General features: G+C 37.8%; 1 protein-coding gene across 11 annotated transcripts in view; it reads right to left on the reverse strand.

Moving 5' to 3' along the window:
- Cfhr2 (complement factor H-related 2) overlaps positions 1 to 12,089 on the reverse strand; it is a 71,673-nt gene extending 59,584 nt beyond the window's left edge. For 6 of the 11 annotated variants that reach the window (XM_063272622.1, XM_006249947.5, XM_063272620.1 and 3 more), the window contains exons 1-2: positions 11,923 to 12,088; positions 4,500 to 4,673 (exon numbers count right to left, since the gene is read on the reverse strand). In XM_063272622.1, coding sequence (XP_063128692.1) covers positions 4,500 to 4,673; positions 11,923 to 11,998 — 250 coding nt within the window. In that variant the 5' untranslated portion in view covers positions 11,999 to 12,088. Of the gene's footprint in view, positions 1 to 4,499; positions 4,674 to 11,922 lie in introns of those variants that run through there. The other 5 variants (XM_063272619.1, XM_006249951.5, XM_039091339.2 and 2 more) reach the window with 4 other exon arrangements.
- Between the last annotated feature and the right edge of the window lie 582 nt (positions 12,090 to 12,671).

Raw genomic sequence — 12,671 nt, forward strand, 5'->3', positions numbered from 1 at the left:
GTGGGGCAGGCTCTGAATTGGTGTTCCTTCAGTCTCTGTTTTAATCTTTGCCTCTCTCTTCCCTGCCAAGGGTATTCTTGTTCCCCTTTTAAAGAAGGAGTGAAGCATTCACATTTTGATCATCCGTCTTGAGTTTCATTTGTTCTAGGCATCTAGGGTAATTCAAGCATTTGGGCTAATAGCCACTTATCAGTGAGTGCATACCATGTATGTCTTTCTGTGATTGGGTTAGCTCACTCAGGATGATATTTTCCAGTTCCAACCATTTGCCTACGAATTTCATAAAGTCGTTTTTGATAGCTGAATAATATACCATTGTGTAGATGTACCACATTTTCTGTATCCATTCCTCTGTTGAAGGGCATCTGGGTTCTTTCCAGCTTCTGGCTATTATAAATAAGGCTGCGATGAACATAGTGGAGCACGTGTCTTTTTTATATGTTGGGGCATCTTTTGGGTATATGCCCAAGAGAGGTATAGCTGGATCCTCAGGCAGTTCAATGTTCAATTTTCTGAGGAACCTCCAGACTGATTTCCAGAATGGTTGTACCAGTCTGCAATCCCACCAATAATGGAGGAGTGTTCCTCTTTCTCTGCATCCTCGCCAGCATCTGCTGTCACCTGAGTTTTTGATCTTAGCCATTCTCACTGGTGTGAGGTGAAATCTCAGGGTTGTTTTGATTTGCATTTCCCTTGTGACTAACGATGTTGAACATTTCTTTAGGTGTTTCTCAGCCATTCGGCATTCCTCAGCTGTGAATTCTTTGTTTAGCTCTGAACCCCATTTTTTAATAGGGTTATTTGTCTCCCTGCAGTCTAACTTCTTGAGTTCTTTGTATATTTTGGATATAAGGCCTCTATCTGTTGTAGGATTGGTAAAGATCTTTTCCCAATCTGTTGGTTGCCGTTTTGTCCTAACCACAGTGTCCTTTGCCTTACAGAAGCTTTGCAGTTTTATGAGATCCCATTTGTCGATTCTTGATCTTAGAGCATAAGCCATTGGTGTTTTGTTCAGGAAATTTTTTCCAGTGCCCATGTGTTCCAGATGCTTCCCTAGTTTTTCTTCTATTAGTTTGAGTGTGTCTGGTTTGATGTGGAGGTCCTTGATCCACTTGGACTTAAGCTTTGTACAGGGTGATAAGCATGGATCGATCTGCATTCTTCTACATGTTGCCCTCCAGTTGAACCAGCACCATTTGCTGAAAATGCTATCCTTTTTCCATTGGATGGTTTTGGCTCCTTTGTCAAAAATCAAGTGACCATAGGTGTGTGGGTTCATTTCTGGGTCTTCAATTCTATTCCATTGGTCTATCTGTCTGTCTCTGTACCAATACCATGCAGTTTTTATCACTATTGCTCTGTAATACTGCTTGAGTTCAGGGATAGAGATCCCCCCTGAAGTCCTTTTATTGTTGAGGATAGTTTTAGCTATCCTGGGTTTTTTTTATTCCAGATGAATTTGCAAATTGTTCTTTCTAACTCTTTGAAGAATTGGATTGGTATTTTGATGGGGATTGCATTGAATCTGTAGATTGCTTTTGGTAAAATGGCCATTTTTGCTATATTAATCCTGCCAATCCATGAGCATGGGAGATCTTTCCATCTTCTGAGGTCTTCTTCAATTTCTTTCCTCAGTGTCTTGAAGTTCTTATTGTACAGATCTTTTACTTGCTTGGCTAAAGTCACACCGAGGTACTTTATATTATTTGGGTCTATTATGAAGGGTGTCGTTTCCCTAATTTCTTTCTCGGCTTGTTTCTCTTTTGTATAGAGGAAGGCAACTGATTTATTTGAGTTAATTTTATACCCAGCCACTTTGCTGAAGTTGTTTATCAGCTTTAGTAGTTCTCTGGTGGAACTTTTGGGATCACTTAAATATACTATCATATCATCTGCAAATAGTGATATTTTGACTACTTTTCTGATCTGTATCCCCTTGACCTCCTTTTGTTGTCTGATTGCTCTGGCTAGAACTTCAAGAACTATGTTGAATAAGTAGGGAGAGAGTGGGCAGCCTTGTCTAGTCCCTGATTTTAGTGGGATTGCTTCAAGTTTCTCTCCATTTAGTTTAATGTTAGCAACTGGTTTGCTGTATATGGCTTTTACTATGTTTAGGTATGGGGCTTGAATTCCTATTCTTTCCAGGACTTTTATCATGAAGGGGTGTTGAATTTTGTCAAATGCTTTCTCAGCATCTAATGAAATGATCATGTGGTTTTGTTCTTTCAGTTTGTTTATATAATGGATCACGTTGATGGTTTTCCGTATATTAAACCATCCCTGCATGCCTGGGATGAAGCCTACTTGATCATTGTGGATGATTGTTTTGATGTGCTCTTGGATTCGGTTTGCCAGAATTTTATTGAGTATTTTTGCGTCGATATTCCTAAGGGAAATTGGTCTGAAGTTCTCTTTCTTTGTTGGGTCTTTGTGTGGTTTAGGTATTAGAGTAATTGTGGCTTCATAGAAGGAATTCGGGAGTGATCCATCTGTTTCAATTTTGTGGAATAGTTTGGATAATATTGGTATGAGGTCTTCTATGAAGGTTTGATAGAATTCTGCACTAAACCCGAGAAGACAAGGTTTAAAGTATGAATACTATTACTAGCACAGTCTTCCAACTAACTGGCCTGAGAAGAGAGCACTCTATATTTTAAGTAGAAAAGTTATTTAACGAACATACGTAGAGATTAGTCATCTTTATCTTATCCAGGAAAACATCAGAAATTACACTGTGCAATAACTCAAGCTCAGACATTTTCAGGCCTGAGTCAGTCCGGATACATATTTATGCATATTTGCAATGTAAAATTCAACTGTAATAGAGATTGAGACACACTATACCACACTGATTCCATACTTGTAATCATAAACTCACTCATAAGGCCATGGTAGGGGTGTCATAAGGTCTAGGCAGGAGAGTCTATATTATGTTAGTAAGATGAATTGACATAATGTTGAGCAATCTTCTAAAAATATATGTCTGTATTTATAGGCAACCAACAGCCTCAACATTAATCAGAGAAACCTTCCCATTCCAGTAAACTATGATGGTTCTATGATTCCAGTAAAGAAAATACTGCAATAGGGAGAGTCTGTGCTCAGTATTAAATACGACAATTACAGCATCCACCTCATTGTTTAATAACATGTGGATGAAGTACAGAAAGATTCTTAGAGCTAGAATTTGTGATAGACCAATAGTCTAATAATCATTAGACTGTTAACTATCTCCTGGACTCTACATAGCCAGTGTAATCATTAACTTTCAACAACTACAGATATCACTATGAGTCTGCACAAGAATGATTCAACAGCATCCAGGAGTGACTGGAGTAAGATCTCAGGGAGCCATGGCCTTTACCTCTGAACTATTTCATGCTGACAGATGCTTGAAAAGGGGAATCAATTCTTTCCCTACTAGTGATTAACTCAGGTTCCAAAAGACAATTATAATAGAAGTGGTAAACCTGTGGACTGGGATAAACTAAATATATGATACTTTAAAGCTTAAACTTATGAAATGGGAAACGGATAGACAAGGATGAAATATTATCTATATAGTTGGAGATATGTGAGAGAAGTGAGGAGATAGAACTTCCAGAATGCACTACGTACATGGTAAATATGTACATTGTACATATGTACATTGTATTACAAGCCTAATACTCTCTATGCAAACAAACAAAATAAACAAGCAAAATAAAACTATTGACGAATAAAAGGTCAAGGATCTCATCTTATTAATGCTTCTGTCTTTGTGTCAATATTACTGAAATAAATGAATTAGAAAAAAAGGAAGATTTATTTATAGTTCTGGTGACTTGAATTTCTTGTCAACTAGGTAGTCTCATCCCTTTATACCTGCCTGTGACCAAGAAGATAATTATGTCAGAGAGTGTGTTATAAAGCAAAGCTAATTGCTTCTTGTTCACCAGGAAACAGCTAGAAAGAATGATCAACATATAGCATACATCCCAGCAAAGTGTTCTGATGACTGACAGACAAAGCAATCTTTGACACCATTACTATGATGCATAGCCAGTAGCCAAGTCATCAAATTTGGCTGACAGAAATGTCAGACAACAAAGTTTCATTGTAAAGCAAATATTTTTGAAGGATATTTACTACAATTCAAATAAATAAGTAAAATGAATTCCTATATGACAATATTCTTAACCAACAATTTTCTACATTTCTTGAAAGTACTCATTAATATAAAACATACCTATGAATGTATAAATACATTTAGTAGATGTAGATTATGAATTATTTCCTAAATTATGTATTTAATATTACTTGATATCTTAAATTTTAATATTATTTAAAATATAGTATCAAATAAAATATTATTTTGAACAGTTGAGTATTTCTAAGGAATATACATGAATTAAAAGTCAAATATTTGCTGCTAATATATCTCCATTTATTAAATGTGTTTACATGTTAAAAAGCCTTATTTCAGTACTATGCGGATAAAATATTTGACTAAACCTTACAACTACATCTTGGAGCAGGAATCCATCCAGTACTTGTACACTTTGCAACAGTTCCCTGGGTTGTAGGGTAGAAGCCATCTGTACATTCATACTGTATTTCATCTTCAGCTGTGTAGTTAATCCTGTGAGGTGTGTAGTTACCATTTGGAATATGAGGAGCTAAGCATTTCACTTCTGAAAAGAAACATATAAAATAATTAGAAATATTTCACCTGAGTACAATTTAGTATGAAAACTAAATGGCAGATACTATTTTTTTTTCTACTGAAAGCTATAAGAATCCCATTTAACAAGTCCACTTTCCTATTGTTGATGTATCACTCAGGCTTCTTCTCTTCCTCATGTATTTTTGCCTCTCTGATATAAATTTTTTTCTGTTAAAGCCATCACATATAGTACTTCATGATTATGATTCACATACCTGGCAGTAACTTCATCATACAGAACTTCAATGATTATTTCTATTTTCTAATTTTGAGATTGCTGTTCTCAACTTTCATTGGGCCTATGTATTAATATTCACAAGGTCTAATTTATAAATAGCTATAAAGATTTCACACCCCACCTTTTTAAATAAATGTGCCCTTTGACTTACACAGGAAAACTTACTGAATAAGAAAGCTATATCTTTCACCTTACAGGAAAATGTGAAATTCTTTACCTTTAAAATTAAAAAAAAGAATCCCAACACATATCATAGGTAAATCACATGAATCATGAATTAGTTTTTATTAATTAAAATAACTGCACAAAACACAGAGACTGGGATGGACAGGGAAAAATAGAATACAGATGACTGAAGAATGTGCAGAAGTCTTTCTTTATGAAGTTACATTATATCTTACAGCTTACTGGAGAAGTTGATCAGGGACATTTATTAACATCCAATACAATAATTACTGTTTTAAAATTGGGCCCACCTGAGCCTAGAGCTGGGGATGTTCCACAGCCCTCAGACACAAAACCTGCCTATAGAGAGCTGGTCTACCAGAAATGCTCTTCCTCCTAATCCCAAAGGTGAGACCCAACTTTCACTCCAGGGTTCTTACCTGTGACTGTGCAAAGAGAGTCACACTGAGAGTGTACTAGGCACAGGAACCATAGGGCAGCCTGAGACAGGACCCTTCCAGTCTCCACCTATGCCCAGACCTGGGGCTGTCCCACAACTCTCAGACCCAAAATTGACCCTGAGAGAGCTAGTCTCACAGGAGCACTCTTACTCCTAAGATCACAGGCCTGCAGGCCCACAGGAGGGACATGCTCCAGTCAGAGACAGCAAGAACAACTAACATCAGAGATAACCAGATGGAAAGAGGCAAGTGCAAGAACCTAAGCAACAGAAACCAAGACTACTTGGCCTCTTCTGAACCCAGTTATTCTACTACAGCAAATATTAGATATGGCAACACAACAGAAAAGCAGGGTTTGGCTTTAAAGTCACATCTCATGATGATGATAAGGGATTTTAAGAAGGACATAAATAACTCCCTTAAAGAAATATACGAGAGAAGTGCGGACCATCCTGAGACTGCAGGGCAGACTGCAACTTTTACCCACATTTGCCCACATCCCTGGTCCAAGAGGAAATTGCATAGTGCCTCTGGACACAGGAATATAGGAACAGTTAGCGGCAGGTACCTGCGGTCCTGTTCTGCACCCAGAACTGAACTGAACTGGTCAAACAGCTCACTGTACCCAAATCCTGTGGGGGAGAGAGCTGGACCCTCAGAAGTGCAGACACTCATGAGAAATCAGAGGGGAATGCCCTCTGCCCACATTCCTGACCCAAGAGGGAATCCCTTAGTGACATCTGTGCCCCCTGGAAGCAGGGACCTAGGAGCAGCAGGGGCAGGACCTTTGGATTCCTACCTGAGCCAAGAGCTGAAAGACAGTCACCAGGAGTGCCTACACACCTGAGAACAGCACCTGTTTCCAGAAACGGCTGAAGGAAAACAGGAAAACAGTTCTACTGGAGTGCTGACACAGAAGCCTAGCAGAGGGTCAAGCCACTGTCAGAAACAGCAAGACAAGCTGACACCAGAGACAACCTGATGGTGAGAGGCAAGCACAGGAACCTAAGCAACAGAAACTAAGAGTACCTGGAATCATCAGAGCCCAATTCTCCCAACAAAGAAAATACTGGATATCCAAACACACTGGAAAAGCAAGATCTAGATTTAAAATCACATTTTATCTTGTTGATGGAGGCTTTAAGAAGGTCATAAATAACTCCCTTAAGAGAAAATGTAGGACAACACAGCTAAACAAGTAGAAGCCCTTAAAGCAGAAACACTAAAATCCCTGAAGGAATTAGAGGAAAACACAACCAAACAGGTGAAGGAATGGAACAAAACTGTCCAGGATCTAAAAAAAGAAATACAAACAAAGAAAGCACAAAGGGAGACAACTCTGGGGATAGAAAACCCAGGGAAGAGATCAGGAGTCATAGATGCAATCATCACCAACAGGATACAGGAGATAGAAGAGAGAATCTCAGGGGCAGAAGATACTATAGAAAAAATCAACAAAACTGTCAAAGATAATGTAAAACACAAAAAGCTCCTAGCACAAAACTTCCAGGACACATAGGACACAATGAGAAGATTAAATCTAAGGATGTTAGGTATAGAAGAGACTGAAGACTCCCAAATTAAAGGGCCACTAAATATCTTCACCAAAATTATAGAAAACTTCTCTAACCTAAAGAAAGAGATGCCCATGAACATACAAGAAACCTCCAGAACTCCAAATAGATTGGACCAGAAGATAAATTCCTCCTGTCGCATAATAGTCAAAACACCAAATGCACAAAACAAAGAAAGACTATTAAAAGTAGTAACCACAAAAGGCCAAGTGACATACAAAGGCAGATCTATAAGAATTACACCAGACTTCTCACCAGACACTATGAAAGCCAGAAGGTCCTGGACAGATGTCACACAGACCCTAAGAGAACACAAATGCCATCCCAGGTTACTGTATCCTACAAAACTCTCAATTAACATAGATGGAGAAACCAAGATATTCCATGACAACACCAAATTTACACAATAACTTTCAAAAATCCAGTGCTACAAAGGATAATAAATGGTAAAGTCCAACATAAGGAGGCAAGCTACACCCTAGAAAAAGCAAGAAACTAATCATCTTGGCAACAAAACAAAGAGAAGAAAAGCACACAAACATAATCTCACATCCTAATATGAACATAACAGGAAGCAATAATCTCTATTCCTTAATATCTCTCAACATCAATGGCCTCAACTCCCCAGTAAAAAGACATAGATTAAAAAACTGGATATGCAACGAGGACCCTGCATTCTGCTGCCTACGGGAAACACACCTCAGAGACAAAGACAGACACCACCTCAGAGTGAAAGGCTAGAAAACAGCTTTCCAAGCAAATGGTCTGAAGAAGAAAGCTGGAGTAGCCATTCTAATATCGAATAAAATCAATTTTCAACTAAAAGTCATCAAAAAGGTAAGGAAGGACACTTCATATTCATCAAAGTAAAAATCCACCAAGATGAACTCTCAATCCTAAATATCTATGCCCCAAATGCAAGGGTACCTACATTCATAAGTGGAACTTTACTAAAGCTCAAAGCACAAATTGTACCTTACACAGTAAGTGTGGGAGACTTCAGCACACCTCTCTCATCAATGGGCAGATCGTGGAAATAGAAACTAAACAGAGACACAGTGAAACTAACAGGAGTTATGAACCAAATGGATTTAACAGATATCTATAGAACATTTAATCCTAAACCAAAAGAATAAACCTTTTACTCAGTGTCTCCTCGTACCTTCTTGAAAATTGACCATATAATAAGTCACAAAACAGACCCCACTGACATAAGAAGATTGAAATAATCACTTGTATCCTATCATATCACCATGGATTAAGGCTGGTCTCCAATAACAACAAAAACAGAAAGCCCACATACACATGGAAGCTGAACAATGCTCTACTCAATGTCAACTTGGTCACGGAAGACATACACAAGGAAATTAAAGCCTTTAGAATTTAAGGGAAATGATGGTACAACATACCCAAACTTATGGGACACAATGAAAGCAGTGCTAAGAGGAAAACTCATAGCTCTCAGTGCCTCCAAAAAGAAACTGGAAAGAGGACTTAATAGATGCTTGACAGTATACTTGAACAAAGGTGTTCTGAAGCTCTAGAACAAAAAGAAGTAAATACATTCAAGAGGAGTAGGCTGCAGGAAATAATCATGCTCAGTGCTGAAATCAACCAAGTAGAAACAAAAGTACTGTACAAAGAATCAAAAACAAAATAAAAACAAAAACAAACAAAAAACTCAAACAGTAACTGATTCTTTGAGAATATCAACAAGATAGATAAACCCTTAGCCAGACTAACCAGAGCACACACAGTGAGTATCTAAATTAATGAAATCAGAAATGGAAAGGGATACATAACAATAGAAACTGAGGAAATTCAAAGCATTATAAGATCCTAGTACAAAACCTATGTTCCAGAAAACTGAAAAATCTGCAGGGAATGGACAATTTTTTAGACAGATATCAGGTACTATAGTTAAACCAGGATCAGATAAACCATCTAAACAGTTCCATAATTCCTAAAGAAATATAAGCAGTCTATCAGACCTTCAAAGAAGATCTCATGCCAATACTCTTCAAACTATTCCACCAAATAGAAACAGAAGAAACACTACCCAATTTGTCCTTTGAATCTACAATTATGCTTATATCTAAACCACACAAAGCCCCAACAAAGAAAGAGAACTTCAGACCAATTTCTCTCATGATTATTAATGCAAAAATCCTCAATAAAATTTACATAAACCAAATACAAGAACACATGAAAACAATTATTTATCATAATCAAGTAGGCTTCATCCCAAGGATTCAGGGATGGTTCAATATAAGGAAATCCATAAATGTAATCTACTATATAAACAAACTCAAAGAAAAACATAATCATCTCATTAGATGCTGAGAAAGCATTTCACAAAATTCAACACCCCTTCATGATAACAATCTTGGAAATAATCAGGAATTCAAGACCCATACCTAAACATAATAAAAGCAATATACAGTAAGTCAGTAACCAACATCAAACTAAGCAGATAGAAACTTGAAGCAATCCCACTGAAATCAGGGATTAAAAAAGCTGCCTACTCTCTTCCTACCTATTTTACTGTTACTTGAAGTTTTAGCCAAAACAATTAGACAACAAAGGCAGTTAAAGGGATACAAATTGAAAAGGAAGAAGTCAAAATATTGCTATTTGCAGATGATAAGATAGTTTACTTAAGTGACATCAAAATTCTACCAGAGAACTCTCAACCTGATAAACAGTTGTTTATCAACAAAGTGGCTGGACATAAAATTAACTCCAACAAAAACAAAGAACTCAAGAAGTTAGGCTCCAGAAGATCAAATACCCCTATTAAAATGGGGTAGAGAGCTAAACATAGAATTCTCAACTGAGGAATATCGAATGACTGAGAAGTACCTAAATAATGTTCAACATTTTTAGTCATCAGGGAAATGCAAATCAAAACAACCCTGAGATTCCACCTCATACTAGTCAGAATGGCTAAGATCAAAAACTCAGGTGACAGCAGATGCTGGTGAGGATGTGGAGAAAGAGGAACACTCCTCCACTTTTAGTGGGATACAATCTGGTACAATCACTCAGGTAATCAGTCTGGAGGTTCCTCAGAAAATTGGACATAATACTACCTGATGACCGAGCTATACCACTCCTGGGCATATACCCAAAAGATGCTCCAACCTATAACAAGGACACCTGCTCGGCTATGTTCATCGCAGCCTTATTTATAATAGCCAGAAGCTGGATACAACCCAGATTTCCTTCAACAGAGGAATGGATACAGAAAATGTGTTACATTTACACAATGGAGTACTACTCAGCTACTAAAAACAATGACTTCATGAAATTCATAGGTGAATGGATGGAATAGAAAATATCACCCTAAGTGAGGTAACCCAATCACAAAAAAACCACACATGATATGCACTCTCTGATATCATTCATTGATATTAGCCCAAAAGCTCGGAACACCCAAGATACTATTTACAGACTACATGAAGCTCAAGTAGGAAGACCAAAGTGTGGTTGCTTCAGTCCTTCTTATAAGTGGGGACAAAATCCTTACAGGAGGAAATAAAGGGACAAAGAATGGAGCAGAGACTGAAGGAAAGGCCATCCAGAGGCTGCCCCACCTAGGGATCCACCCTATCTGCTGACACCAAACCCAGACACTAGTGTTGATGCCAAGAAGTGCTTACTGACAGGAGCCCAGTATAATTGTCCCCTGAGAGACTCTGCCAGAGTTGGACCAATACAGATGTACATGTACATAGCCAAACACTGGACTGAGCATAGGGACCCCAATGTGGAAGTTAGGGCAAGAACGTGTTTGCAATCTCATAGGAGTAACAAGAATATCAATCAACCAGAATCTCCAGTGCTCCCAGGGACTAAACCACCAACCAAACAGTAAACAGAAGTACTCATGGCTCTAGCTTGATATGTAGCAGAGGTTACCTCATCTGGCATTACTGGGAGGGGAGCTCCTTGGTCCTGTAGAGACTTGATGACCTAGGATAGAGGAATGCTAGACTGCTGACGCAGGAGTGAATATTCAGGTAGGGGAGCATAGAGGCAGGGGGAGGGAGGAGGCAATAGGGTGCATGTGGGGGATAACATTTGAAATGTAAGTAAATAAAATAACCAATAAAAAAGAGAGAAATTTTGGTTCTGTGCTCATTAAAAAAGAATGGATATTGATCTATATTTACCATCCTGCACAGAACTCAGGTCCAAGTGAATCAAAGTCCTAAACATAAAACCGGAACCATTGAACTTAATAGAAGAGAAAGAATAACTGTGAACTCAATGGGACAGGAGAGAGCTTCTGAAACAGAACTCTGATAATATAGGTACTAAGAGCAAAAAAAATCATTAAATGGAACCTCATAAAACTGAGAAGCGTCTGTAAGGCAAAGGGCATTGTCCATAAGGCAAAATGCAGGATACAGACTGGGAAAGTTTTTTCACCCACTCCATATCTAACAAAGGCCTAATATCCAAAATTTGCAAAGAACAAAAGAAAATAGACATCAACAAACCAAAATCCCGATTAAAAGTGGGGTACAGAGTTTTAGAGGACAGTGAAAAACTCATTTCATCAAATCTTATTCCTTGATTGCTTACAAGAAACTTCATAAAACAATTAGTTTTATCATTAAAATGTTCTTTAATTTTTCATTAAAATATCTTATATCTTTTCTATTTCCAATATTTTATAACAAATTAAAAGCAAATAAAAAGTATTCTCATAAACAAACAACAGAAAAATATATTTGACTAAAAGATGCATATTTCAAATCTGTGTCTGCTTACCTACTTCACCTTTGGCAGTAGAGAGCCACGAGGTTAGGAAGATACTGGCAAAGAGCAATAGGATACAGAACCTCATCTTCAGAAGCTTAAAGCACTCCAGCCTTGGTGCTGCTTCTGGGAATCCTGTAGTTAACAGTGCTGTGTATGACTGAGTTTCAGAGCATTAGCAGCGGTTAGTTTGGTAAATATTAAAGTTCACAAGGGAGGGGCAAAATAAACAAACAATGTCCAATCAATGTTTGCACATGAACACTTTGAGTTATGTTTATCGAACAATATAATGGCGTTCAGTTTCTTTGTGCCTGACTTCTAGTCAGCCAAACTGATTTTGAAAGGAAATAGATTAGATTTTTGTTCCTTCCTATAGGCATGATAGTTGGGTAGGACTGTTGGTTGTTTCTCTTATTGGACAGCTGGTATGGCAACTGCTGGTACCATAAATGCTGGTCCTTAGGGAGGAGGCTTTGAGAACAGCTCCAGCTCAGGGATCTTTGGAGCTTGTGATAAAGAACATGTCTTCAGCAATGATAGCTTACTTTCCACCTCTTGGGAACGATCAACTGCAATAGCATTAATCAGTTATGTTCTGGGTTCTATTAAGACAATCCTGACCAAGAACTCTAATGTGTGCTTCTCTTGCCTAGTGTTGGTGTAGATTTTAGATGATTTTTGGTTTGTTGAGAGCCTAGGGTAGAAAATTTTATTTTTTACATTCGTATATATTCACATGCAGAATTACATGAATTACA

The sequence above is a fragment of the Rattus norvegicus genome, chromosome 13 (genome assembly GCF_036323735.1).
Source record: "Rattus norvegicus strain BN/NHsdMcwi chromosome 13, GRCr8, whole genome shotgun sequence".
Taxonomy (NCBI): domain Eukaryota; kingdom Metazoa; phylum Chordata; class Mammalia; order Rodentia; family Muridae; genus Rattus; species Rattus norvegicus.